This window comes from Sebastes umbrosus, chromosome 3 (genome assembly GCF_015220745.1).
Source record: "Sebastes umbrosus isolate fSebUmb1 chromosome 3, fSebUmb1.pri, whole genome shotgun sequence".
NCBI classification, from domain to species: Eukaryota; Metazoa; Chordata; class Actinopteri; order Perciformes; family Sebastidae; genus Sebastes; species Sebastes umbrosus.
The window spans coordinates 24,908,067-24,935,364 of NC_051271.1; the positions used below are offsets into that span (position 1 = coordinate 24,908,067).

General features: G+C 38.8%; 2 protein-coding genes across 6 annotated transcripts in view; one reads left to right on the forward strand and one right to left on the reverse strand.

The window, feature by feature from the left end:
* Positions 1 to 2,339: 2,339 nt before the first annotated feature.
* On the reverse strand, positions 2,340 to 19,254 carry LOC119485130 (aminoacyl tRNA synthase complex-interacting multifunctional protein 1-like). 2 transcript variants are annotated; one of them, XM_037764480.1, is made up of 7 exons: positions 17,959 to 18,112; positions 12,908 to 13,038; positions 11,921 to 12,034; positions 9,364 to 9,525; positions 6,536 to 6,744; positions 4,766 to 4,934; positions 2,340 to 2,647 (listed from the first exon to the last, which is right to left on the reverse strand). In XM_037764480.1, coding segments are annotated over exons 1-7 (954 nt in total). In that variant the 5' UTR covers positions 17,961 to 18,112; the 3' UTR covers positions 2,340 to 2,480. The 2 variants fall into 2 exon arrangements, with proteins under 2 accessions (XP_037620408.1, XP_037620409.1); XM_037764481.1 differs by lacking the exon at positions 17,959 to 18,112 and adding an exon at positions 19,141 to 19,254 and having other exon boundaries at positions 2,342 to 2,647; positions 12,908 to 13,040.
* The window catches only part of tbck (TBC1 domain containing kinase), a 55,692-nt gene continuing 47,602 nt past the window's right edge, over positions 19,209 to 27,298 (forward strand). Inside the window, exons 1-14 of one of the 4 annotated variants that reach the window (XM_037764478.1) lie at positions 19,209 to 19,336; positions 20,245 to 20,446; positions 21,221 to 21,293; positions 21,872 to 21,986; positions 22,090 to 22,163; positions 22,948 to 23,089; positions 23,229 to 23,289; positions 23,382 to 23,443; positions 24,230 to 24,291; positions 24,565 to 24,713; positions 25,852 to 25,990; positions 26,456 to 26,555; positions 26,997 to 27,046; positions 27,169 to 27,298. In XM_037764478.1, coding sequence (XP_037620406.1) covers positions 20,254 to 20,446; positions 21,221 to 21,293; positions 21,872 to 21,986; positions 22,090 to 22,163; positions 22,948 to 23,089; positions 23,229 to 23,289; positions 23,382 to 23,443; positions 24,230 to 24,291; positions 24,565 to 24,713; positions 25,852 to 25,990; positions 26,456 to 26,555; positions 26,997 to 27,046; positions 27,169 to 27,298 — 1,350 coding nt within the window. In that variant the 5' untranslated portion in view covers positions 19,209 to 19,336; positions 20,245 to 20,253. Of the gene's footprint in view, positions 19,337 to 20,118; positions 20,168 to 20,244; positions 20,447 to 21,220; positions 21,294 to 21,871; positions 21,987 to 22,089; positions 22,164 to 22,947; positions 23,090 to 23,228; positions 23,290 to 23,381; positions 23,444 to 24,229; positions 24,292 to 24,564; positions 24,714 to 25,851; positions 25,991 to 26,455; positions 26,556 to 26,996; positions 27,047 to 27,168 lie in introns of those variants that run through there. The other 3 variants (XM_037764477.1, XM_037764479.1, XM_037764476.1) reach the window with 3 other exon arrangements.

A 27,298-nucleotide genomic window follows, 5' to 3' on the forward strand; every position in this document is an offset into this window, starting at 1 on the left:
TTTCATAAAGACCTGTCATAGTTTGACTTTCACGCCGTGCCGCAAACTGACTGCTTGGCTTCAGAAAGGAGGAATATATTCCTTATGGCCGTTGCTGTTTCTTGATGTTCTGGCTGTCGGGTCACTTTCTGTGGAACGTCGAACCACAGAAGAAGAATATTCATATTCATTATTTGCCTGTTAGTCATAGTTACCAACACACCAAAGATGGGTGAGTTGAGCTACATGACATCAAAAGAGTTGTTAGGGTTTTTCCAAAATTCTTTTTTTCCTTTTCTTCATCTTCAGTCATGTCTGAAGGTGTCGCATTTGTATGTGTCCGCCTCCATAAAGGCCTGCGGGAAGGGTTATTTTTCTTTGTTCAGGTCATGTCGAGGACATAATAATCTGGAGGATAAAGAATGAGGTGGAAATAATAAAGCAGCAACACCAACGGGTCAACTTTATTTTAGCTTTTGGCACTGAAAACCAAACTCGGTGGTGCAATAGCAATGTTTTGATCTATTGCTATCTGTGAAATCATTAATTATGACCCCAATAACTGGCTCACATTACTAACTCAGGACCTGAGTGGCCCACGCCCACTTAAGATGCTAGATCTTAACAGAGAAATATAGATGTACTGACTACAGTCAGATATGAATGACATGTGAGCAGATATTCTGTTAGGACGAATAGGTAACTGCCTCACATAGTGTACACCAGTTGCAGCTGAAAATTCAATTAGGAAATGTGCGGTCTCCAAACGTCTGACTCAAAATATCCTGGATGGAGTTTTCTCTTAGGTTGCAACACTTCTTCTGGTCACAGAAAACCCGAGAAGAAGTCTGTGGTTTAGGTGAGAATACACTTTAGCGGAGGTCACTTACTAGAGACGTCTATGTCATCAGAACGAGAGGTTCTCCTCATTGAGGATCTCTAAATAGTTGTTTTTACTTGAGGTGTCTGGGGGTCCTGAGGACAGATTAAATCATTTAAAAGCATAGGAAACTGTTTAATGGGCAATCAGGGAGGATGTTAAAACACTACACAGACTGTCTGTGTGCTGCTACAAAAGTGTTTTTAATTAATTGACCTCCTCCACCAGTACGCCCCCTCCTGATGCCTCAGGTCAGCTGAGGCATTTTTCATTTTATTTATATTCATTCTACAGTACTTTGAAAAGCGCTATATAAATCTCATGTATTATTAGTATTATTATTATTCCCTCAGTCTACATCTGAAGAATAATGATACAGTGTCACTGATGTGAAGCACCCTAAACAATATATTCTCTTCACAGAGGGGTGGTATAGCAGCAGTTTTAAAACTAAAGTTCAGATTTATACTGCAACAGCTAATGGCAACAAAAATAAAAGCAGCAGCAGTTTAGACCTGCAGATGTAGGTATGTTGAGATGCGATAAGAAAGACTCGTGCCAACTGCAGACAATGAGTGTCACGACTGCAATTGGATTTTAATAGCTGCTCGCTCTACAGTATGTTACCTTTAACATTACAAATTGTACGTTTTTTTTTTTTTAACTCTAGCCTTTTTTTTACGCAAAATGTGTGTTCTGTGTGTGTATTGTAGTAGGTGACAGATACCAAAAGAAAAATAGCAATATAAGTTGACGCAATTCTGGATTTGGTGCTAAATATTGGAGATAAAAACTGTTATTTATATAATTTACATTTTCTGTTGGTGGAGTAGTTATCTCAGCACAGGTGACTATCTCTCCAGAGAATTAAGAAAGAGAGAATAGACTAAATTTACTTAAGAATAGGACTTGAACAGTAAGCACAAGTTCTTCAGCGCGATGGTCGGATTCGACCCGTGACAGATGTTTTTGTAGAGTGGATGGCCTTAATTACTGTAGATGTAACATTAGAGGCTCTGGTGCACAGCTCTCTGTCTGTTTCTTCTGTGTAGTCCGATACTTCCGGAGGTGGGCAGACTTTTTCTTTCAAGGGGGACAATAAAACAAAGCACATGGCACTGGCATCACAGAGCCCAGACTGAGATACCGAGAGCTGGGACCGAGGACCATCTAAATAGCCCCTGCAAGGAGCTTGAGAACCCGATCTGTTTTTGTTGGGCTTTGTAGTACAACATCCCTGTTTCATCTCCTGCTCATTAAAATGCCCAGGACTAGATGAAGTGGAAACCAGTGATGCTCGCTCAAGTCCAGCACTGTATGTCTTTTAGAGTTACAGCCTCAAAATCAAAGCACAATCAAGCTAATGTGACTCTGGAGAGAAGACGGAGTTGGTGAATTGAAGCAGAAACTTCACTTTATAGACCATGTCTGTGTTTATTTTAGCGGTAAAAAAAAAAACAGATTGTCGTAGGACAGATTCTATAATTTTCAAATCCCTTTATTGAACATCTTCAAAGCATTTATTTCCATTCATCAGCCTCCCGTTTCTCAACAACATCATCGCCATCGCTGCAGACGGTTGCCAAGTAAACACGGAGCTATTTCAAGCAGCTCTGTTATTTCATTTGATTCCACTGTTGCTCATGGTTTGGGCTTTGCACACTCCCTTTCCGGCGACTTCAAAGGCAGCTCCCTTGTAGGTTGCAACACACCGGCCGTCCGTGCGTAAGTCGGGCTGAACCTGCTCCCACACCTTCTTCTTGGGGTTCAGCTCTTTGTCCGGCTCACCTGCGATCAAGAAGTCAGATTGATGCATTAGAAAACTCCTCTGCTCTCTGCTCATCCATCACACATGCAGGATTTATGGATCCAGGACTGATGTTTTATGTCCTTGCACAACCTCCTGAAACGCTGTTTTAATATATTCCTGCTGAAACACAGTGATAGATGACTTTTCACTTTGCTTAATGGATTTTTCATAGTCGCCATACACTGATATGATCTGTGTTACAAGCTGAAAGCCAATACAAATTGTGAGCAAATGACCATGATTTATCAAGCCAATTCTAATTCTATTCCTCCCACGTGAATAGTTTGACTCTCTATCATGTTCTATTAGAGCGTAAGCCTTTTGAAATCTGCCATTTGTTCTCAGCCATAATTCAAAACATCTAAACCGAACTTCCCGGAATCAAAACATGCATCCAGGGAAAACAATTAAGCGCCGTTCTCACTCTTACCAGGCCTTTGTTTTTGATGTCGCCCCGACATTTGTGAAAAATCACAGCCGGTACTGGCTGGCTTCTGTCTGGTGTCAACTTTTTCCCTCTCTACACATTCATCTCAGGGCACGAGGACACAAATGTGTTTCATTTCCCCCCAATGCTGCCATTTGTGCCGCTTTACGACCCAAGAGTGGCAACAATCAGTTTTGATCAGAAGCGTGAAAGAGGTTTTGATGAGCAACTTGAGCACATTCTTAAGTTCAAGCAGAAGTACTGGGCCCCATTAGTTGGGGAAATGTGGGCAATTACAACCATGTATTCACACAAGCAGTGGATTAGCTGTAATTGAATCTGTACTATGGCGCTTTGGTGGGACAAAAGAGGGAAAAAAACTTTCACCTATGTTTTTCTGTCTTCCTGAAATCCTCCACTCCTTCTGTGAACCATGGTGAACCATGTTTTCAGAGGATGGTTTGATTAGGACTTTTTAATGTAGTATCCATAAAAATGATTCCGGCCAAAGAGATCCCTTGTGAATCAAACAGCTTTTAGAGCGGCTGGGACATGTGTACTGCAGGGATGAAAGCCCCGGCGGATGCAGCTGGGCTGCGGGTACTTAGTTGGACCACAGATCCACCTTCATCATATCCTCCTCTTCATTGTTTTTCACAGGGAAACTCCCATTTTGGGTTATTGTTCTCAAAAGAATACGAGAATAACAAGACCGATCCTCTGCTCACCATCAGTATTCAGCTTTGCTAACTTCCATTATAAATGTGAGTTTAAGAACCAGAGCGTAGAGCTGCAACGATAAATTGATTAGTTGTCAACTATTACATTAATCGCTGAATATTTTGAAAATCAACTAATTGGTTTTTGATTAATTTTTTAAGAAAAAAAAGTCAAAATTCTCCAATTCCAGCTTCTTAAATGTGAATATTTTCTGGTTTCTTTACTCCTCTATGACAGTAATCTGAATATCTTTGAGTTGTGGACAAAACAAGACATCTGAGGACATCATCTTGGGCTTTGGGAAACACTGATCCACATTTTTAACCATTTTCTGACATTCTATAGACCAAAAAACGAGAAAATAATCAACATATTAATCAACAATGAAAATAATCGCTAGGTGCAGCCCTACTATAGAGACTTGTATCACAACCACACAGGCCTGTTGGTGGCGGTCTTTGATTTTAGGCGTCATTCATTAGAGGTTGTTGTGTTTACAATACTTCACAGGAAGGACCTAGTCTCCTGTACGGTCTAGTTGATGTGTAAATTAATAGGGAATAGGGTTCACTTTTTTTTTTTTTCCAAATTCATTTACATTAGTTGAACTTAACAAGACAGTTACTGTAGGACACTTATCTTTCCGACTTGATTAGCAATGAGCGCTGATTAGTCTGTCAAATCAGCAGTCACAGGCCATTTAGCCACCACCAAACAGAGCTGAGGAGTCCTTCAGTGAGAGCTTTCAGTGGGGTCTGTGAACACATCATGATTGCTGTTGTTTCTGGCAGTGAGAAGGTTAAACGACTCCCTCCCATTTCCTAAAGTCAGAGGCATTTTGTGGAAACTAGGCTGGGAAATTCTTTCAGTGGGCTTAAATCCATGACAATTATCGACTCAGCGGCGGGGGAAGCATAATGTGTTTTTGAGGGTACAGTGATGATGGTACCTGGGAAGCCCTGGAAGGTAACTCTGTCCCCTGGTGCTGCTCCACCCGGAGGATCGAGAATTTCGATCTTGTCTGGTGAGCTGGCACACATGACCATAGCCTGGGACACCACTCCTCTCATCTTGGCTGGCTTCAGGTTACACATCAGGACCGCCATGCGGTTCTGCATCTGCACGGGGGACAGAAGATTAAACATGTTTTTACAGCCCATAAGTCTTGGACAATATAGAGGATTCAGAGAAGAAAAACAAATAGTACCCAATTTACTTAAAAAAAAACACCTTCAACTGATGTGGTCTGCCAGACAATTTCATAATCCAATTTAAACAATAATGCCAGTCTCTTAATTTAAAATGTCTGAGGTTTATAGTTTGTTTGCTTCATTTCATAAATCAAAAGAGGAAAAGCAAACAGGAAATCTTTAAACTGGAGCCTGGAGACCTCTGCGGCTTACCAATATTTAAAATAAGTCCAGAAGGGAGAAAAAGAGAAACCCAGCATTCAATGAAATAATGTTTACCAGATCTAAATAATAAATAATCATTACTTTTTATCTGAGGGATGTCCTCTAGGAAATTGCTGGTTGCGTTGACAGGGTTTTGGAAGTAGTTTTCATTTGTAATCATCTCAAGTCAGGAATAGTATGTGAACATTCTGTATTTACAAAACAAACTGTTTGACTTGAGCAACATTTTATGTATCCTAGTATAACAGAGGACTGCCATAAAACCCATAATGCATCTCCTCAGATATTCCCCTACTGCTTGCTTAACAGAAACACAAAATGGCTCATACAAATAAGACAGTTAACAAGAAAGTAAAGTAATAACTTGATTTTAGACTGTGAATAATGGACTGATCCAGATGGCAGCAGTAGTTTGGCCTTTCCAACTGCAGTCAGAGAGCACTTAAAACTGAGCCACAAAATGTCACTGCTGCAACTGTTTTAAGAAGCTAATATCTAATCATTTTCTGTGTGCATGGAAAAAACGGCTCCACGTCCAAGTAGTTGTCCCAAGGTATGATAAATAATGTTGACAAATCCGGAGAGGGTTTGTTACACATGATTTCAGAGAGCATATGGTTCCATTTAAGTGATATACACCGTCTACATACAGTATAATTCAGAAGTGTAATGCACAAAGGCTGCCTGGTCTAGAAATATGAAGAGACAAACTCAGAAATAGTGACGACCATAAAAGTAACTAAGTGTGCAAATTAGTTTGCTCCAGGAGCAAATCATTAATGTGAAAGCAAAATAAACAGCAACATGGAGAGAGGCTGGAGATCCTGAATCACCGACATGAGATGTTGAGTTTCTAAGCAGAACCGTCAGCACAGAGTTTAACTAAGAAGTCCCTTTAAATGGACTAATAAATCCTTATTATGACCTTAGTGAGCCATTCATGTAGACATACGTATATACAGCACTGCTTGTGTGTCTAGCGAAAACAACTCTCACTTAGAATCTCTGCAGGGATTCATAAACTGTACACTGTAGTAGGTCGGCAGATGTTGATTGTGCAACCTGGAGCCTGATGAGACAATCAAGAATGTGTGTGAATCTCTACACATAAGCTTGATTCATGTGATGTGGCCAATTCATCATATGACAAAGTTCCCTGACCCAACCTCTGTTAATTACACTGGATTGTTACATCATATGATATCGCAGAAATGTGTTAATCCCGCTCTGCAAATTGCTCTCAGTTGCCAGTTTACTAGGGCTTTTGTATTGTTTTAGCTATAGCACCTGAGTGTATACTGTACCTGGTCCAGAGGTATGTGCTTGACCAGCCCGCTGACCACTGTCCTCGGAGAGGCCTCCCCCACATCGACCTGCTCCACATACAGACTGTCGGCGTCCGGGTGCTTCTCAGCCGTGATGATACGTCCAACACGCAGGTCCAGACGAGACACGTCTACCTTGACATCTTCTTGGCTGGGGGCTGCCTGCTTCTTCTCTGCTTTCTCCCCTCCTGGCATCCAAGAAAAGACTGTTATACTACACATTTCACATTTCAATTTTAAATCATTTAAGTATTTTTTTTTTGCAAATAATTTGTGCCACTTCAATGAAAGTTTGGTAGAACAGTTTGGTTGGGTGCACAGAAAGTCAGACAGTAGCTATCCATCATGCGTTAAGGGAGGGTCTGCTGCATGATGAGAGGCATCTGTGAGAGTTTTCATGCTATTATTGCTAAATGTGCACGATATTATGGGAAATGCTTGTTTAAAAGCATAGAGTATTTCAGCCAACTGGTGTCGTTCCAAGGGAAATTATTAAAAACAAATAATAGTTGAAACAATACTGGGCATCTGTCTGGAATCTGATTTCATTTCCTCCCATAAATGACAACAAACCCACCGATGATGGGCCTCAGGGTTGCACTTTTTCACCTCTTCCCAGAAATGGGGGCACATGCTGTACCTTGACTAAATGACAATACCAATACCCACTTTTGGGCGAGTGCTACGTGATCCAGTGACATACTAGAATAGCAGATGCTTCCTCCCGAGAGACAAAGTACCTTTCACTTGCCTGGCCTGCTTACACGTTCATTCCAGTGGGTTGCACTGATCATATGATCACACAGTCTTTAATCATCCCTCTGAGTCAACACCAGCCTCTGACGAATACGAATTCCAACCCCTGCCTTTGATATTCGACATTTCTCCCCTGTGTAATCAAAGTTCTGCTGTGATGACAGCACCGACTATGCTAAGGTTACGCACGGGTCTGTAGACTAACAAGTGATGACTGTTTGGATGAGGTGAGAAAACACTTACATCAATGCCTGAAGTAAAAAATAAGTTAATATGTGCAACACCTTATAAAGAGGAAGAAGTAACTCATTAACAGCTCCCTAACATCTGGATGTAAGAAATACCAGACACAGCAATCAGTTTGTCGGTGTCTTAAATCTTGTTTCTTTCTCTTTCTAAATCACAACTCCATCCAGTGCTAATTATTCCCTGTCTATAAGTGACAACTCTTCTAGTCGTTGCAGACAGGTTACTGTTAAAAATGAACTAAAGATTTGAGTGATTTACTGCAAATTAATTGAAATTCTGTGGCAGGGATTTTCTTGTTTTGTATTTTCTAAAATGATCGTAAATGTAAAACAGTTTAAAGCCATTATATTTGACACATAGTTATAAAACATACTTTGGTTTTATGATTGGGTCCTGGAATGACGCACATCCAAAAAACATTAGCATTAAATCATTCTCAAATTAGATTAAAGTACTGGTGACATTAGACAAGGACGCCTCAACGTAGACGTAGCTTATTAATCATAAAACTCCACAACAAACGAAGAGGCCGATATCGCTGCCTTACATCCATTATCACCTGAAAGTCAATTGGAAAAACATGTTTGGAGAAGGTCAAGAACAGAGTGCTACATCTGTCCTGTTGACAGATGCAACTGTCGATGGAAAAAAGGATCTTAAACAAAACCTTAAAGGCACAATGAGTAGGATTTGTTGGTTGTAGTTTGTAAACACAACATTCAAAGTTGGCTCAACAACACCAGAAGAGCCGCCCTCTGACAGCATTTGGGGTTAGGGCGTTTGCCAGCGGGTGAAAGACAACCCCAGATTCACTCTCATTATGGAACGGGCTTTGTCTGCTTGCCGTTTCGCGTTGCTATATTTGTGTTTGTTTGCCACTGTGTCGGCCATTTTTGTAGCTTCTTCTTGGATGCGATGCCAAGGATGTATAATAAGACCTGGATACAGTGCCGCTGCTAAGCCTTGCTACCATTTTTTCCACTGGCCACTTGCGGTATTGCAGCGAAAAATCCCGCAGTGGCCCAAAAAGCGTTTTCTCCATAGACCACCAGAGACGTCTGTAAAACTGTCGACAGGACACCTCAAACTGGTTGATTATGACTCTTTCTATTATGAAATTTTGATCCATGGAGGTTTTATATATATTTGTAAAACTTTCGATTTTAAAATCTCACAATGTAAAGTCTATGGGCCGAGTGGGAGGTCGCGGGCGGGGCCAGCAGTACAAACACGACTGTGCATATTCAGTGGGCCGCATACCCTGGAAGTAAACCCGGAAGCTAGAAGACTTTTTTTGGCGTATGCGCCAGTTGAGCAATTCTCATTAGAATGAAGAGGCGCCATCTTGGGGTCCAGTATCCAGTTGTCTTAATACATCCATGGTTGACGCCCAGAAACGTCCCAAACACAGCAAAATAAGAAAAAACAGGCCGAGTCTCTGTAGACACTGCCACATACAGTACTTCTAGTTGGCCATATGTGATGATTAAGGGATTCTTTTTGCATGAGTCTATACATTGTTTTTTAGGAAAATCCTGCTCATTGTGCCTTTAAGTTCCAAAAACTAATAATAATGTTGATGTAGACGGAATATATCCTGCAGTGGTGAGAGGTCACTTTTATGGCTTTAATATGGTCCTTCCTACTAACAAGCTGAAAATGAAATACATGACACAAATGTTGCTATGTGACACATCTAGAGAGATTTAATTTAATTTTATTGGATGTGAAAACTTCAAAGGATTCTTAATAAAAACCCTGCAATGTGCCATCTTTTGTTTTTTTTTCTCTCCAGCTGTTACCTTTCTTCTCCGGCCTCTTCTTTTTACTCTCGTCTTTGGGAGGGGAGCTCTGGACAGCAGCAGCAGGCGAGGCAGAGGGTGCTGGTCCAGACGGTTTGGGAGGGGTGGGCTTCGAAGCGCACTGGACACCGTTGTCACCCGATGGCATGGCCACTGCCAACACTACAGGAGGGACACAGGCAAAAGGTCAGTAGAAATATATGATTAAATAGTGGATCATAGTTACTACCTGAAAGAGTTTTTCTTAAGTATCTCTGGCGACTGATATTCTCTGCACATAGTTTCCAAAATGTCGTGTGAAAGTATAAAAAGATGTGAGCACAGCAGTGCTGAGGTGAAAGAGATCATTTACATTACAAATACACAAGGTACAACTACTTCGTAGTTGCCTCTTTTCACGCACAGTCGGTTGCATCAACACAGCACGATGAAATGATACAGAGGGAGCTTTATTTACACACCCAGTGGGAGGACTGTTCTCCTGATGCAAACAGTTTAGATGGGAAAATGACACAGTGTCCAAGTTGATGGAAACAAGAAAATGGAGCCATAAAGCAGGGAACAATGTCCTGCAATAACTCTCCAGGAAAAAAATAACCCCTCATTTAAGGCGCCTGATGTTTGAATTCCTACAAAATCCAGTGCCTGTGTCTGACAAACATCGGTCGGCAGGCACACCGCCGTCGCCATAATGCTTTTAATTACCTTAATTCTATGTTAGGACCTGAGATCAGGACCTTTCCGGTTTACCTTGGAATTACGGGCAACAACCTCTTAAACTCTTGACATTCCTCTTAAGTTTGCTCTTAAGGGTTTTCACATTGAGAACTAACTTTTTACAGACAATATCACATACTGTAATGTATTTACAGTGAGGTTATATGGTTGCAGTACTATATCAAATGAAGTTATTATTGATGTCTTGTACATTGTTTTATTCATGTATCTTTGGAAACATTGAGATCCCGACTAGAATTTTAAATTAAAGCTAGTGTTATATTAAAAATGAATTAAATGACTGTTTAATGTGAAAGGGATTGCTAGTAGTGACAAACCCACAGAGAGTCATCACCCACCAGTCTCCCTCAGGGCTACTGAGGTTTAGCTTTTGCCTCGTACAGCTCACAGTTTTGGTTTTCTGACCCTGACCTAGTGACTAGCTGGTAAACACAATGAAGCATTTAGCAGCTAATGAGACGGATATTTAAAGGTCCTATTGATAACATTTTTATGTAGACGAATATTTTTTTTTTTAAAAGTAATACATCCACAGAGCTTTTAGAAAGGTGCCGAATAAAAGTATGGCTTTTCCTGAAAAAAAATATTATGATTGTGAATTAATCATTTAAAAAATGTTGGCGAGTCCAAAATGATGAATGTTTTGTTTATCTCTGAGGAAGATATCCGACGTTTGGTTCCCACTTCTAACAAGGCTCGTGAGCCAATAGTAAAACGACGTTGGTATCACGTGGTACCTCTGGGTCGTCAGTTAGTGTGGAAAAAACAGATAAATGGCTGAGACTGACGGTAAGTGCCTGGCAACGACTTGTTGTGAAGTGAATGCAATGGAACGAGGGAGGGAGAAAGCGACATCTAGTGGCTGAATGTTATCAACAGCACCTTTAAATCAGGAGTTGGTGAAAGCAGAGCTTAAAGGAGAGCGAATATTGGACTTAAATTTGTCACAAGGCCAGAAACACATGCTGAATGTGTAAATAGACACTCTTTGCAAACCTGTTTGCTATAACAACTTGATGAGGTGATAATATGACAACCAAAGTGGACCCCAAAATTATTGCAACTTGAAGTTCTGTTGGTTTTAATAATGCTTGTCTTCAACTTTAAAATGGTGTTGAAGCAAATTTGCCACTTGAACTTCAGTTGTCAGTTTTCATTCCTTGGCTGCAGAAATATTTTTTTCCTCAAGGCACTATTATATTCAATAGTTTGTTTTTCTCATCTCAATAACAAATCAACAAAGCCGACTGGAATTCCTTTCAAAAAGGTTCATAGCCTATTCGTCCACGTTCTGATTAAGCCATTTAATGCCACCTTAAAGCCATTTAAAAGAAATCCCCCAAAAAATAAACATCACAATTAGAAACACAGTCTCGAGTGTATTGGAACGCATTCCTTCTACGTTCCAACACTAACATATTGGTCCCTTTTGAATAAGGTTAAATTGCTTATTTCTTCCAGCCCCGTCTTTCTGGAAAACATTAAATGAGCGTTAATGATCTGAGCCGTTTGAATGTCAACGTATGTCAGACGCACATAGTTGACAGACATGCTGTCCCCATCACTATAATGGGGATTCTTGAAGCACTATGGCTGCTTATAATAAAATAAAAAAAAAGATGTGGTGGTTATAATTGGCTGAGGCGAGAATGCATGAGATGTTATCATTGATAGTAAACCAAACAATGCTATAATGAGCAACAACTTACATCAAATGTGCCTAATGTCACATAACTAGATATAAAGGAGAACAATTAAAGACAAACAAACATTTGAACTGGGATGGAGGTTTTTCGCTGGGAAACCAAACTCGACATACCTCCCCTCTTCTTCTCTTTTTCCAGCAGCTGTTTTTTCAGTTCCTCGATGTCATTCTTCAGTTTGGCGTTCTCTACCATCAGCTTCTTCTCTTCTCTGACGCTGGCCTGGATGACTGCAGCGAGGCAAATTCTTGTTAGCTCTCAGCACTGGAATGAAATTTCACTATCCCACAGGATATTTTAAAAACTGCTGAACTAGTACAAATATAATATCGACTAAAACATAATGACCATTAAAATCTATTTTGAGTCTCTTTTGGGGTCAAAGAAGCCATGAAATTGTCCATTAATCCCGTTTTTGGATTCCCAAGGAGTCTTAAATTACAGTAAAACACTCTCTCTCGTTACCTTTTTGGAATAATACATATTTCTCCCAGGTGATACATTTTGAAGTATGTTATTATACGAGATCATTGAGATTATTCAAAGTGCAGCTTTATCATTTACACAACTGCAACAGAAATAGAAACTTCTGCTCACTTATTACATTTTGTTAAAATAAGACCGAGCCCTACCTGATGACATGTATACAACGTTTAGTTATAAATTAATTGATTTCAAGGCAATGTGACTTTCATTTAAATGAATGAGATATATTTGGCCCCCTTTTTTATGAGTCAAGCTTAAAGATACCATGGGAAATTATCTTCAGAATGACAATTCTTGTAAATTTAAATGCACTTTCCCTCAACTGGGGCCTCAGGTTTCATAAAACTATTGCTGTAAATAATGAGGAACGTAAGCAGTTCTTCAGCCCAACATTATGTCACTCCTAAAGCCAATACAGAAATTCATTATGTATTACAGCTGAACGCGGGACTTTCTGCACAAAAAACTAGATGAATTCAGAAACGCAACATCATAATTCATAAAAGTGTACTACAGTATGAACATAAATATACTTTTTGTAAGACATAATAAGTCATAATGAAATGGCCCATAATCAGCTGCCAGAACGTGTCTGGTTGTGTGCGTTTGTCTCTTACTGGCTTTCTCCTTCAGCAGCAGGACTTGTTGTTTGAGGTACTCGATGATCTGGTCCGCCTCGGCCGCTCGCTGCTCCAGCCTCAACAAAGGATTGTGACTTGACATCTTGAACAAGGAGCGAGCTAAAAACCTAACAGACAAAAAAAAGACAATCAGCAAATCTCAACGCTAAAAAAAGATAGATATTAGAGTATAAATATATTGAACAGATTACATTCCAACATCATGAAATTAGGGCTGTCAATTGTTTAAAATATTTAATCGCAATTAATCGCACATTTTGTATCTGTTCAAAATGTAGCTTAAAGGGAGATTTGTCAAGTATTTAATACTCTTATCAACATGGGAGTGGGCAAATATGCTTGCTTCATGCTAATGTATGTAAATATTTATTATTGGAAATCAATTAACAACACAAAACAATGACTGATATTGTCCAGAAACCCTCACAGGTACTGCATTTAGCATTCAAAAATATGCTCAAATCATAACATGGCAAACTGCAGCCCAACAGGCAACAACAGCTGTCAGTGTGTCAGTGTGCTGACTTGACTATTACTTGCCCCAAACTGCATGTGATTATCATAAAGTGGGCATGTCTGTTAAGGGGAGACTCGTGGGTACCCATAGAACCCATTTTCATTCACATATCTTGAGGTCAGAGGTCAACGGACCCCTTTGAAAATGACCATGCCAGTTTTTCCTCACCAAAATTTAGCACAAATTTGGAGCGTTATTTAGCCTCCTCCTTTTCTAGTTTCATATGATGCCAGTATCTTCACTTTCTCTCTTTAAAACTGAGCCCGCTGCAAACTAAAAATTGCAAGTTGCATTAAAAAAAAAAAAATTGTGATAGCGCGTTATTATCGTGTTAACTTCGACAGCCCTACATGAAATACAATCTCTATGGGGCCAATTCTGCAATATCTTTCTGAGTTTAACAGATGGAGTGTTTCCTTTTGTTTTAAATGGAGGCCCGGGTTCATCCATAAAGAAGCTCACACGTAGAGTGAATACTTATAAAGTTGCCCTATTCCATGTTATTTCAAGTTTACTCAAGTGACACTAGCATTGTAAAAAGAGATGGTATTTTAAAGTACTATGCTGAACATCTACAAAGATACATCGTTGGAGTTACAAGGTTTGCATTCCAGTACAACGCCACCACAAACTACAGCCTCTAAAATGACCACTGAGTTAAATCAACTCCTCTCTGACAGTCTCAACAAAAACACTTTATTTATTTCCGCAAAGGTGGTACATATGTTGCAGGGCTGTGTTATAGGACTGCATTACATTGTACAGAGATTTCCTATTTTGTGTAACATGTCATTTTGCAAAATGTCTGACAACAATCATAATCTGACGTTTTCCATGTGTGGCCCCAGCAGGTATAAACCATGTGCTAATGGGATTTTCATGACTGATATATTTTGGCTGGTGACAAAAATCTGACCTCTGTCCACAAGGCCCGCTGAGAGGTAATCAGAAGAACATGCGCTGCTTTCCATTAAAATGAGACAATAAATCAGAAAATCTTGATTCCAAACACATTCAATTTGAACTTTGCTGCAACATTTCCGTGTATGAAAACCTCATAACGGCCTTGTTTCATGTCAACTTGGACAAGGCAAATTCTTAGATGAATTCTTTCATTGTAACAAGTGGTAAGAAGTGACGAGTAAGAAGTGACATTCAGATTCTTAGCATCAACATCATATGCATTCACTTTTGGAGGTTAAGTTCAAAAGGGATCAGCAACAACAACACAACTGGACAGTCACCAGATTGGGTTTGAGGGTAATGTTCCTTTATCATGTCGAGCTCGGCAAATTACTCGTTGAAGAAAGAGGGAAAAGAAGGATTTTTACAAGGCTGAGGCATGGAGAAGAAAAACTTCTTACACATATTACAGGGAGGCGCTGGAAAACAACAGCTGGCCCGAGATGAAAACAAAATGTTGGGGGATGAGGAAATTAGAAACACAAAAGAGCTGGAGTTGATAAAATCAAGGATCAAAGCATTGCTTTTTGAGAAACTGAATTGATTTAAACAGGACCAGTGGTGGAGTAATGACAAGAGCCACAGAAAGGCTGATCTCATTTGGATAACCCCTGGAAATGGGTCCTGGGGCCGAGGTACGGTCTGCAGCATAAAGACATGAAGGGGCAATTTAAGCTGTGGATTTCAAGTGGAAATAGCCAAATGTGTTAACAATGTTAGAGTGACGTGGGCTTTCAGCAGCATAATTTACCTGTCTTCACTGTATGGAAATCAAAATGTCTTTGAATCATCTACAGATTTGCAGCTGTATAAATTTAGCAGGTTAACTGTGGGGGCAGCTGGTGCTCAACCGGAGAAGGCATCTGCCTTATCAGTCACCTAAAAATAGGCATTACTGACTGGTATGCTTAGTCATACAGTCCATGCTAACATTTTATGTCTACATCTATTTTCAAATTAAAATGTCAAAGTTCATACTGCATAGACTACACAGGTGGTTTGAATCACATCTGTAAATCTGTTACTTTTAACCATCAGCTTTCTCTGGTATGGTGGTGGTGAACAGACCCACCAGGACACAAATGTTTCTTCTTTGCATGCTTCATTCCCACAGTAAAAATAATATACTGTCTACCTGTCTGCCCACCAGACCATTACGAATGAAAAGAGAGAGCAGTATGCCAGCACCACCTGAAGGCATTAGAAGGACCTACACATTTTAACTTAATAGAAACTATGAGGTGTGTAGTGTTCAGCACCAGATGTAGCATAGTCAGTGCCTTTCAGGAGACACGTGATCTTCTAACTCATAATTGCCCATGCAGAAATAAATGTACACATAACTGAGTGAAAAAACAACAACAACAACAAACACAGTAATAATTGAGACCCTCCTCAATGTTTAACAATGAAGAGATAAATTGGATTACAAATCTAACATGCTGGTAATTACAAGCTATATTCATATGATATTCCATGAAATTGGTTAATAAATAACACAAGGTGCTGCACCCGATTGGACTGTTATCAGGCCACTAGATAGGCATTATCAGTTGCTATAAGCACCATAAAGGTGGGTCATTAGGGGCCAACTACGTAGTAAATGTGAAAGTGAAACTTAAAAGCAACATGTTCCAACATGTTGTAAAACTGAATGAAACGTTAAGTTTTGAACACAAACAAAAAGGATTCTTTAGGTTTAAGCAAAAAGAAAAACTGTTAGGTTTAGGCAATAAAACTACAACTTCTTTAGGCTTAGGCAAAAAAAAAACCCAGTAAAGTTCAAGGAAAAACATTGTGTTTTGGGTTAAAATAACTACGAACACAAAGACAACTACACGTTGTTGGTTTCAAACAGGATGCGAACTTCAGTCTCCTGGGTGAAAACCCTGTGTTTTGTGTCCCATCTACCATCCCCGACCTCCACGCAATATGGAGTTTCACGCTGTCTATACTACAGCTCCTGAGTTCCACTTCTCCACTACAGTCGCTAGAGGTCGGCGTTGCATTCTTTTATACCTTCTGTTGGTGATCTACCATGTGAATAGATGATAAAACCTACTATTAGGTGTAGTAGGCCCCTATTGACCCACACCTATGGTGCTTATAGCCACTGATAACGCCTATTTAATAGCCTGACAACAGTCTAATTGGCTGATTCATAACAGACAAAATATAAACCAAAAATTAACGTCTGTGTCTGCAAAGAAAACAGCAAAACAGCTGGGAACATGTCAAAGCAGAAAAGACTCTAATGCATCCATCACTTGTATTGGGCTCATTCAATCTTGTGAAGGGCTCATTGCATGGGTGGATTACGGTCTTTGAAAAAAGTACAAAATGTAAGTCTCCCTAAAAAATAATCCAACGCACACTGTCTTCATTCTTAATTCAGCAGTGCTGAATGCTGACAGTAACCCTGAAGAAGACCTATGTTGGTCGCAACGCGTTGGTCATTTGAAACAATAATTGCCATGTAAAATAAAGGATCTTTAATTTTGTTCAAACTCTACAGTGTGCCTTGGGTTATTTTTGAAGGAGACTTGTATTTTGTACTTTTTTGAGACCGTATTCCGCCCATGCAATGAGCCCTTCACAAGATTGGATGAGCCCAATACACCTGAAGGATCCAAAGAGCAACTGTATGTGATTACCACAAAGACCCAGCAGCCCTTCTACTCCATTGTCTTCATCTATCACTTGTCTTCATTATCTGTTAATGTAGTCCTTTTAAAAAAACACTGATTAAATGTTTAGGGTACAAAAATGTCATTATAATGTCAAGTGCCCATTGTGATATTTTCTATTTCCATATTTTCTTATTTGTTTAGATGATAGCACAAACATATTACATTTAGAAGAGTGCTGAAAGGACTGGATTGGATCACGGACAGCAAATTAATTGATGATATTTTTTCAATAATAATTAAGGTACTTATTATATACATATTACAAACATGCAGCTAACAGTGTTTTTTATTTTTATTTTTTACAATCATATATACTATTATTTGCTCCCCAGATGTGAGGATTTATTTAATTTGCTCTGTTTTATACCTCCAAATAAATATATTTTTTGTTGGTTTTATTGTGACATACTATAATAATGAAAACGATTGTTGTCTGCAGCCCAGTTTCTAAGTTATAACTAGAAAATAAAACAGACTAAAGCATGTAATCATTTGCAAATCACAGTAATCACAACAACATATCATCTTATTTCATATTGAGGGGAGATAGTTAGTTATTAGTGTTAATCACAAAAATTATATTTTGCAGTGCAGTTTATGGAGAATGAATTGCTCAACAATGTGTAACTTCCTGATCATAAATTAACATTGCCAGTTCAACCAGTGAGCCATTATGAACCGGTTCAGCTCACAGTGAACTGGTGTGTTCAACACTGGGACAAGAGATCTACCTGACTGCAGGCTAAACTCTCATGTAGCTATCTCTGTTAAACTACTAACCTGCTAGACGTTACAGACGGTTTACGAGTAGTGAGTTAAAGGAGTAGAATAGAAACAAGGAGGTTTATTAAACTTACATGGACTCTCAGCAGCAACCCCAGCACGTTTCAGGAGGAGGTGGGGGCTTGACAGCTGCTAGTGCTGCTAACGTTTCATCAGCTAGCTGACAGAAACACACAGGCAGCCAGCGGGGCAGCTAAACAGTAGAGAGGCTGGTTCAGGACCCCACAGTTAGATCTCTACAAGCACATGGGAAACTGATGTTTCTCTCAAAGAGATGCTGAGAGTCTTCAAGTTTCCTATTGCACCAAAAGTGAAGGAGTGAAATATATATAATATACCTCTCTGCTGAGTCCTTAAGTTTTGGTTTTGATCACAATAATTGCTTGTTCTGTGATGAACACATTGAAACAGAACATTTATTTTATTAATGTATTTTTTGCTAATGCTTTCTGTCTGGGATGATTTGCATTATTGGTTGTCCACTAAATTTTTCTAATCTAACAAAGGAAAATGTTATATTTGGTACGATTGAGAAAGATGACATGGTACATTAACCTGGCAATCAATTCCATAATCATTCTAACGTTTTTATCTATTCTTTTGTTATTATACAGTTTATCTTGCACCAACAAAGCCAAAGAAAATTCCTAGTGTATACCTCTTACACCTGGCAATAAACACCTTTCTGATTCTGATTCTGATTCTTGGAAAGTTTTTTTATACATAAAAATAGATTCCTGAAATCAAGACCAAATGTTTATGTTTTTCATAAGGAGCTGTGTGTTTACTTTTCCTCTCTGAAACACATGAAGAAAAATAAGTCTATGAAGCTTTCAATGTTAGTTGAGGACCTTAACCTTACAGAGAACTCCTATAGCATTATTAGTAATATTCACACATTCACTTTTTGTTTATTTATTTATTTATTTTTTGTTTTTTTCTTTTCTCTCTCTTCATCCACACTCTTATGCACTGTACGCCAATGTCCAGGCTCGTCTGTTCCCTTGTAGTTGTTGTCTGTTCTGTACTATGCCATATTGTGATGTAAATGTCTCAATATAAAAAACAGAAGCAGATGTGTAGCTTTGTGTCTCCTGATGTTCTATAGATCTGATCCTGTCGCGAAACGTAAGGACGCAACGGATATTGCCTGTGTGTAATTACTACATCGAGAAACCTCTTCCAAAAATAATAATTTAAGAACAACTTTGTTGAGGTTTTTAAATGACTATGTTTGATTTGAGTTCCCTCACTGTTGTTGTTGTGTTTGTAGAAACGTGTCTTCTGCGCACTGCTTTTCGTCGCGCACTAATAACGTCACCGGTCACGTTCTCTCAGCTGTTCCATGACAACGCAGAGGCAGGAAGGAGATCATTTAAACACACATATACATTATTATCAATCATTTCAAGTTCAGTCCGTCGACATGGCAGTAAAGCTTTTCCATTAAGCGTGAGTAGACTCATTTATCGGATATATAATGCACGTTACCATTCATTTAGTGATTTCATAACTTGTAGCTATATAAATATAAACACACAGTAGGTTTAACTGCAGCATCTCTAGTGTGTGCACTGTGCCTCTTGTTTCCCAACTTAATGTACAACTACATGGTGTAAATACTTACATTTATTACTCACTAACACTTACAATGATAGTGTTATAACCTGTCACTTGCTCTAATGATGGTCTTTGCCTCAACCAGCTTTAACATATAGACATGTACATAACATAACATAACATAACACATGTAGAAGCTTCAGCTGTGGCTATAAGCAGTTTGTTCATGTTTTTAATCCCTAGCTGGTTAACACAGGATGGCATAAACGAGGATAGGATAATAAGATATTCCTTTATTAGTCCTGCAGTGGGGACATTAGCAGTGTACAGCAGCAAAGGGGATAGTGCAAAAACAAGATGCATCAGCTAACACAGTAAAAAGGAGATAAACAAAGTGTAACAACATATGAACCATTTAAATAGAAGGAAGTATAAACATAGGAGCAGTATATACAGTATTGACAATAAACAGACTATTAAAAAAATTGCACAAGTGGAAAATGATATTGCACAGTTTGAATGAATGAATGAAATTCCACCTGAAAATATCAGGTTATTGTCAGTTTTTTGGTGTGTAAGTGTAAGTGGTCTACTGGGAGCAGTGCTGGTTGTGGAGTCTGACAGCTGCAGGAAGGAAGGACCTGCGATAGCTCTCCTTCACACACTTTGGGTGAAGCAGCCTGTCGCTGAAGGAGCTCTATGATTTACCATACCATGGTGATGGTCAGAATGTTCCTATCATTCATACTTATGTATTGTCACATATTATTCATATGTTGAAGGCTCTTTCCCTTTATCAGTGCTCCAAGATGAGGCCTCTCAAAGACGCCCAGCTGGGAGCCTTCACCTTCTTTGCCTCAGCTCTCCCTCATGATGTCTGTGGGAGCAATGGCCTCCCTCTCACCCCCAACTCTATCAAAATCCTGGGACGCTTCCAGATCCTCAAAACCATCACTCACCCCAGACTCTGCCAATATGTGGACATCTCCAGAGGGAAACACGGTATGACTCACTGTCTTGCCCTTTGCAAGGAGGTCTAATCATATTGTATATCCCGTCCTTTTTATTACATTTAATTTTATTTCATTTTCAGTTATTGATATTCTGCCCTTGATGTGTACTCTCACTGAGCTTATCCAAAACATACCTGGCATTTTATTTGGGCAAACAAAATAGAACCTGGGTATTTACTAACTTGCTAAGCTGGTGAGAGTAGTCATGTTTCATCCTGTTGTTCTGTTTGGAATGAATGTTTGCTGAGAATTATATGTGAGTCTGTTGTTATTAGATTATATAAAGCTTTGTATTTACAAGTCATGAACACAATAATATAATGTGGGACTGCATTTTATTGTAGTCCAACACAACAACACCACAAACTACAGCCTGTAACGTTACCATTTCAATAGATGAGCCCTGCAAACTCCACCGCTGAAGTTCCTGAACCTTCATTAGGTACTACTCCAGGATTAGGTTTTTTTTGCCACCTGAAACAGTCACGCAGGAACTAAATATTAGGTCCTGGTTCCTCCGGTAAAAACACTGGTTTAGTTCCTGAGCTCCTCAAAAGGTTCTTGGTCTCCTGGGAAAGTTCCTGCAGCAGAAATGCAATGCATTCTTCTATGACACACTGTCGTAATCGTGCGTTTTCACCTTACTGTTTATTCTACAGGTTTAGAATCAACGCAGTCTTATATATTATAAATGCATATCAATAAATATTTGCAACTCAGTTGCATATCTTTATTTTGGTTTCTTCTTCTTCTTGCTCTACAGAACGGCTGATTGTTGTTGCTGAACACTTTGAAAGCAATTTAAGTGATTTCCAAAAACAGGGGAAAACAGCCAGGTGAGATTTCAATTTCACTGGTGAGCAGTTATTGTTAATCCTTGTACTGTTGATAAATGATATTGTAGCTGCAACGATTAGTCGAATAATCGATTAGTTGATCGAAAGAAAAATAATCGGCAACTATTTTGATAATCGATTAATCATTAAAGTAATTTTTCATGCAAAAATGGCAGAAATTACTGTTTACAGCCTCTCAAATATGGATATATACTGCCTTTCTCTGTTTTAAATCATATTAAACTGAAAAAAACAAGACATTTAAAGACATCACCTTGGACTATGAGAAACTGGGATGGATATTTTTCACTATTTTCTGACATTTTATAGACCAAACGATTAATCTAGAAAATAATCAGCAAATGTATCTATAACAAAAATAATAGTTAGTTGCAGCCCTGAATGATATTGTATATGATGGGCAGGGAAATAGTATGCATTAATCTTACCATCTACTGGACGAGGGTATTTGAATTTCTAATACTTAAGTGTTGAAAATGTAGATACATTCTTTATCATGTCTTCTGTCTGACCCAGTTACCATGTGGTTTGACACATTCATTTTGTGTCTGTGTTAGCCCAGAGAAGGTGCTGCAGGTGGCCTATGAGGTCCTTGAAGGTCTGGAGTTCATGAACAAACATGGTATGGTACACAGAGCCCTCAGCGCGCACAATGTGCTCACGGACTGCAAGGTAACATTGAGCTGTTTTATGTATGTCTATCTTTTAGTGACTGAAAGGCTTTCCAATTAAAAGATATAATACGGTCACTCTGAGATATATTTTTTCTTTGTAGGGGAATGTGAAGCTGGCCAAGTTTGGCCTTTATCACATGACTGATCATGGGGCAGATGTAGATTTTCCCATCGGGTACGTCTTCTTCTCCTCATTCATCACATAGAGAGGTCCATTAGTGCTCTGGAAGTCTTCAACTGTTGATGCTGAGCTATGTGAGCTGACTGTTTAGGGTCAAAGGTTCACTTGTATCTGTTTGCTGTTAGTCACATCATAAAAGAGGCAATTGACCATAACATTGATGCATAATGGACCGTTGCTTTTTCATAGAAACCAGCTTTTGGGGCATCAGAATAGCTTCCTGGTTTAGAAACTGTAACAGATTGTCTGACTTTTATCTTAATCCAAAGGCCTTCGTGTTTTACCAAGTATCTCTGTGTAATATCCTTTTGCAGATTGAAAAGAGGAATGATGGCAGATACCCATGACTTTTTAATAAAACATCTGGGTGGAAATGTAATAAATGTAACCGTCAACAGCTCTGCAGATTCTTAGAAACAGTTGAATATACATCACTTAATGACAGAAATGTGAAAAATATGGTTGGTACCAATGGATTCCGTAGGTTTTCTAGTTTCATATGATGCCAGTAACTTCTGAGCCTGCTACCACCTAAAAATTGAAAGTTACATTCATGTGTAATGCGTACAGCCCTACATTTTATGTGTTCAATTATAATATGGGTAGGACATTATTAAAACTTAATAATTCAACAAAGCTCACTAATGAATGAAAAATGATGACGGGATGTTTGAGCTGTTAAACCTGTTATTCATTATAGTTATTATAGGAAATACTGGGTATCTGTGTTATTGAGAGGCTGACAAAGTGATTATCTGCTCTGTGAACATGACCTCAGGTACCCATCATACCTTGCTCCAGAGGCGATCGCTCAGGGCTCCTTCCACCCCAGTGACTCTTCCCATGATGAAGCTCCCCTGCCTTCAGGACCCAAGACTGACGTCTGGTCGCTCGGGGTTTTGCTCTTTGAATTATGTGCAGTAAGAATCCTTCCTAAACCTCTTCATACAAGAATAAGACCTTCATACATGATTTTTTGATGCCGTTTGGGTTTTTGCCTGAATTAATGCTGTATGGATAATTTTCCCCATAAATTCTAATGCTGTGAATCAATTACAGGGCAGACGACTGCTGCAGAATATTGATATCAGTGAGAGATTGAAATTCATTCTAACCTTGGGTAAGTGACAAGGATGTAATTTTTCAAAGTACTGAGCAATATGCTCTTAAGCTCAATTAGGCTTACGCTGTGGTATTGTTTGTCATTCTCAGGTTGCATGGACGACATTGTCACTGTCCTTGCTGAGGAACATGGTTGCCTGGATACCATTAAGGTAAAGTCAAAATCATTGGCTGCCTCGATCTAAGTCAATATTAAAGACATTAATATATAAAGACATTGAAATGGTATTTTTTAATGAAAGAGCCATTGCTAGAAAGTGGCATTATTGGCAACACAATATTATATAAAAAAAATAAAACAGGAGGACTTTGTGTCATTTTGAAAGGTTTTAGTTTTGGTATATATAATAATATATTAATATAATTCCTCCTAACTAAAAACTTAAAAAATACAGTTACAACTGAATTGATTATCTTGATGTAGGTTTAATTAAGCATACTCAATTTTAATATTTCTTAATATTAATTATTTAATATTAATAATAGTAGCAGATACATAAAATAATTAGTGTCAAAAGATGTAACTGGTGTCTTTTGTATCAGTTTGAAAGGTTTTAGTATTGGTATTTATAATACAGCACTTGAGTTCAGGTACTGATACCAAAACAGCTTTGCCTAAATAAAATATTGTCTAAATTGAGAAAGTTTTTCTGGTTTCAGATCAAGAAATGTCTTAACAAAAAATAGGTAAACAAGCCTAATAATCTAACAGAGCATTTGATGTCAACTTTACTTGACTTAACAATACAGATTTCTATACATTTCTATATTAAGTTATAATTACGCATTTAAAACTTTTTTTTAAAGTTTGAATGCAGTCCATCAGACATCTAGATTACTACATTCCTTTCTTTACTTTTTTTGTGAGATTATTGGAAGTTTGAATGGGACCTGTATGCATTGTGTGTACTGTATTTAATAAAATTGTTTTTTTACAGGCGCTGCCTGAGAATGTTCTCGAGTTATTAAGGAAATGCTTGACATTTCTTCCATCCAGAAGGTAAATATAGCCTGTGTTAGATTTATGTTGTTATTGTAGGACACTGACCAAAATACATGAAATGTGTTATGAAATACTTGCTGCTTGTACGTCAGAGATGATTCCAGCATGCTAAAACCAAGTGAAATGATACCAAAACAAACAGATGCAAGTTTTTTGGGGATAAACAGCTTTTATGAATTTGTATTACAAAATGTTTAATATAATAAGATGTCAATTCTTACAGAATTCCGTCTTACGTCTGACCTTTATGTCTTTGTATGTGTCCTCCAGGCCGACCCCTGCAGAGCTGCTGGGAGACCCTTTGTTTAGTGGCGTCTCCTGCCTCTATACGCCCTTCAAGAAGCCCGTTAGTCTGTTCTCTTCTTCTCTGCGCTGTGCACATCTGGAGCTCCCAGAGGACATCAGTGAGCTTTGCAAAGGTCCGACCCAACTACACACAACTGTACATGCAGCCTGTACACACCATTTACCTTCAACCCGTCTTCCTCTTGACTAAACTTAAAACATATAATTTCTTAAAGCTGAATTGATTATCTTGAAGTAGATATAATTAAGCATGCTAGCATCAATATTAATAATAGCAGCAGATAGATTAAGTATTTAAAGTCAAAAGATCTAATTGGTGTCCTGTGAGAATTTTCTTTGATATTTGAGAAGTTTTACATTTGAATTCTCAAATAAACTTTAATCTAAGCCTTTAATTCATGCTCTTGAAGGCATAGTTAATTGCACTTTAATTTATTAAATTCTGTGAAACATACTATATGTATGAAAATAAACAGGACTAAATACAAAAGGTGACCATGTAAAACACTTGGTGGGGACTTGTTTGTGGATAGGAATACATTTGTTCAGTTCAACAAGATTATTACTCCTCTGTTTCACATACGGTCCTGTGGTTAATTCCAAAAACTGGCACTGCGTTCCAGATCACATACTTTTTCTTTTTACTTTTAGTATAAAATGCAGCTGCACTTACAAAGTACGTACTGTTGCATGCAGTATGCAAACAATTGGGACATACTACTTACACTACTAACGTTGCACCATGAACTTTGACCCTCTTGCTCATATATCTGCTGTGCAGAGGATTGTGGATCAGAATAGCCAGAAATGCATCCTGGCTTGCATACTGCAAAATGCGACCGGATGTGGTAGGTCATCCTGGTATTTTTGACATACTATGTATTGGGACGTACTAAATATTTTTCTGGCATACTAAGTTAATAGTGTGGTAGTGCATGGGTATTGGAACGCACAGAACGACAAGAGCTCATTGAACATCATGTTGACAACTAAAGATAGACTGTTTCCTCTGGGCGCTTTCATTTTGGAAGAGATTTTCTTGGATTTACTATCTTTGTTTTAACTGTTGAAAGCCAGATGAAATCACATATGCGAAACTTATATGTAAGTTTTGTCCAAACAAGAGTCCACTGCCATGAATAAACATGTCTTGATGTCAAGAGATGAGCTAATAAAGCAATCATTTGACTGTGTGTGCTGCAGCACCACCTGTGCCTGTGAGGAGGTGTTTACTTTTTTATGTGTTATTAGATGATGATGAAGACTACCTCTCAGAGCGGGCCATAAATGAGGTGTACCATCTGTGGTGTCTGGCGGGGGGCGACCTGGAGAAGGAACTGACCAACAAGGAGATCATACAGTCCAAACCTCCAATCTGCACACTGCCCAAGTACATAACACACACACACACATACACATACATTAGGGCAGTCCTCGACCAAAGGAATTCTTAGTCGACTAACACTCATACGATTTTGTCGACTAACCGATTAGTAGATTTAATCGACAGAGTTTCTCCAAAAAAGAATCACACAAAAGCACCACATTAAATCTTGTGTTTACCAGAGATGTGCTCAGAAGGTTGTTGGAAATAAGTCATTCAGCATGAAAAAAAGCATGAAAATATGACTAATTGACTCAAGAAATCTTAGTCGATTAGTTGACTAATTGGTCATTTCGGTCTTAGTCGATTAAGAGGGTGCAGCCCTAACACACATACACTGATGATGTAGGCATTTGCTCCCTTTAGGTGATATTCAGACTTGATAAATAATAATAATAATAATAATAACAATTATTATTATTCAGACTTGATAAATCATCTCCCTCTGTCTCTCTCTTTGTTTTTCTTAAGTTTTGTCCTGGAAGACGGGGAGTCATTTGGCCAAGGAAGGGATCGGAGTTTCTTGCTTGACGACACAACAGTGACACTTTCTCTGTGCCAACTCAGAAATGTAAGACAACAAACTGTCAGTCTGTCAGCAGACATGTACAGTTTTGTGTAAATGAATGTATTGTGCATAGGGTTAGGGTTTGGCAGTACGGTTTATGCTGCAACGGCGACAGACGTGCCCGGAGGCATTATGTTTTTAGGTTGTCTCTCTGTTCTCATGAATGCAATATCTCAGGAACACTTTGAGGGAATTTCTTCAATTTGGCACAAACATCCACTTGGGCTCAAGGATGAACTGATCAGATTTTGTCACTGTATTATTTTAATTTATCAAATGTGCTTTTGAATGCTGTTGATCCACGATGGTGACAAACATACTTGGGTAATAGTGGGTATTGTATTTATAGTGTAAGTTGTTTCAAAAATGCACCTTGAACAGAATTTAACCTTAATTGTGAATCCATGTTATGTTGTTTTTTAAGCCGCTCTCTTCCTTTTTCAGAGACTGAAGGATGTAGCAGGCGAAGCCTATTACCCTCTACTGGAAGACGAGTAAGCAATCTCTATCCGTAACTTGCTGCTTTCGGCCTCTCCTCCCCTGTCACTATTTCATCGCCCAGTCATTTATTTTGACTCGAGTAATGTCATATTCCCTTTACTTCTCTCTCCTTCAGACAGTCAAGTTTGCCCCAGTCCAACAGCAGCAACGAGCTGTCGGCCACCGTCACGCTCCCACTCATCATCCGCGAGAGAGACACCGAGTACCAGCTCATCCGCATCATCCTCTTTGACAGGCTGCTGAAG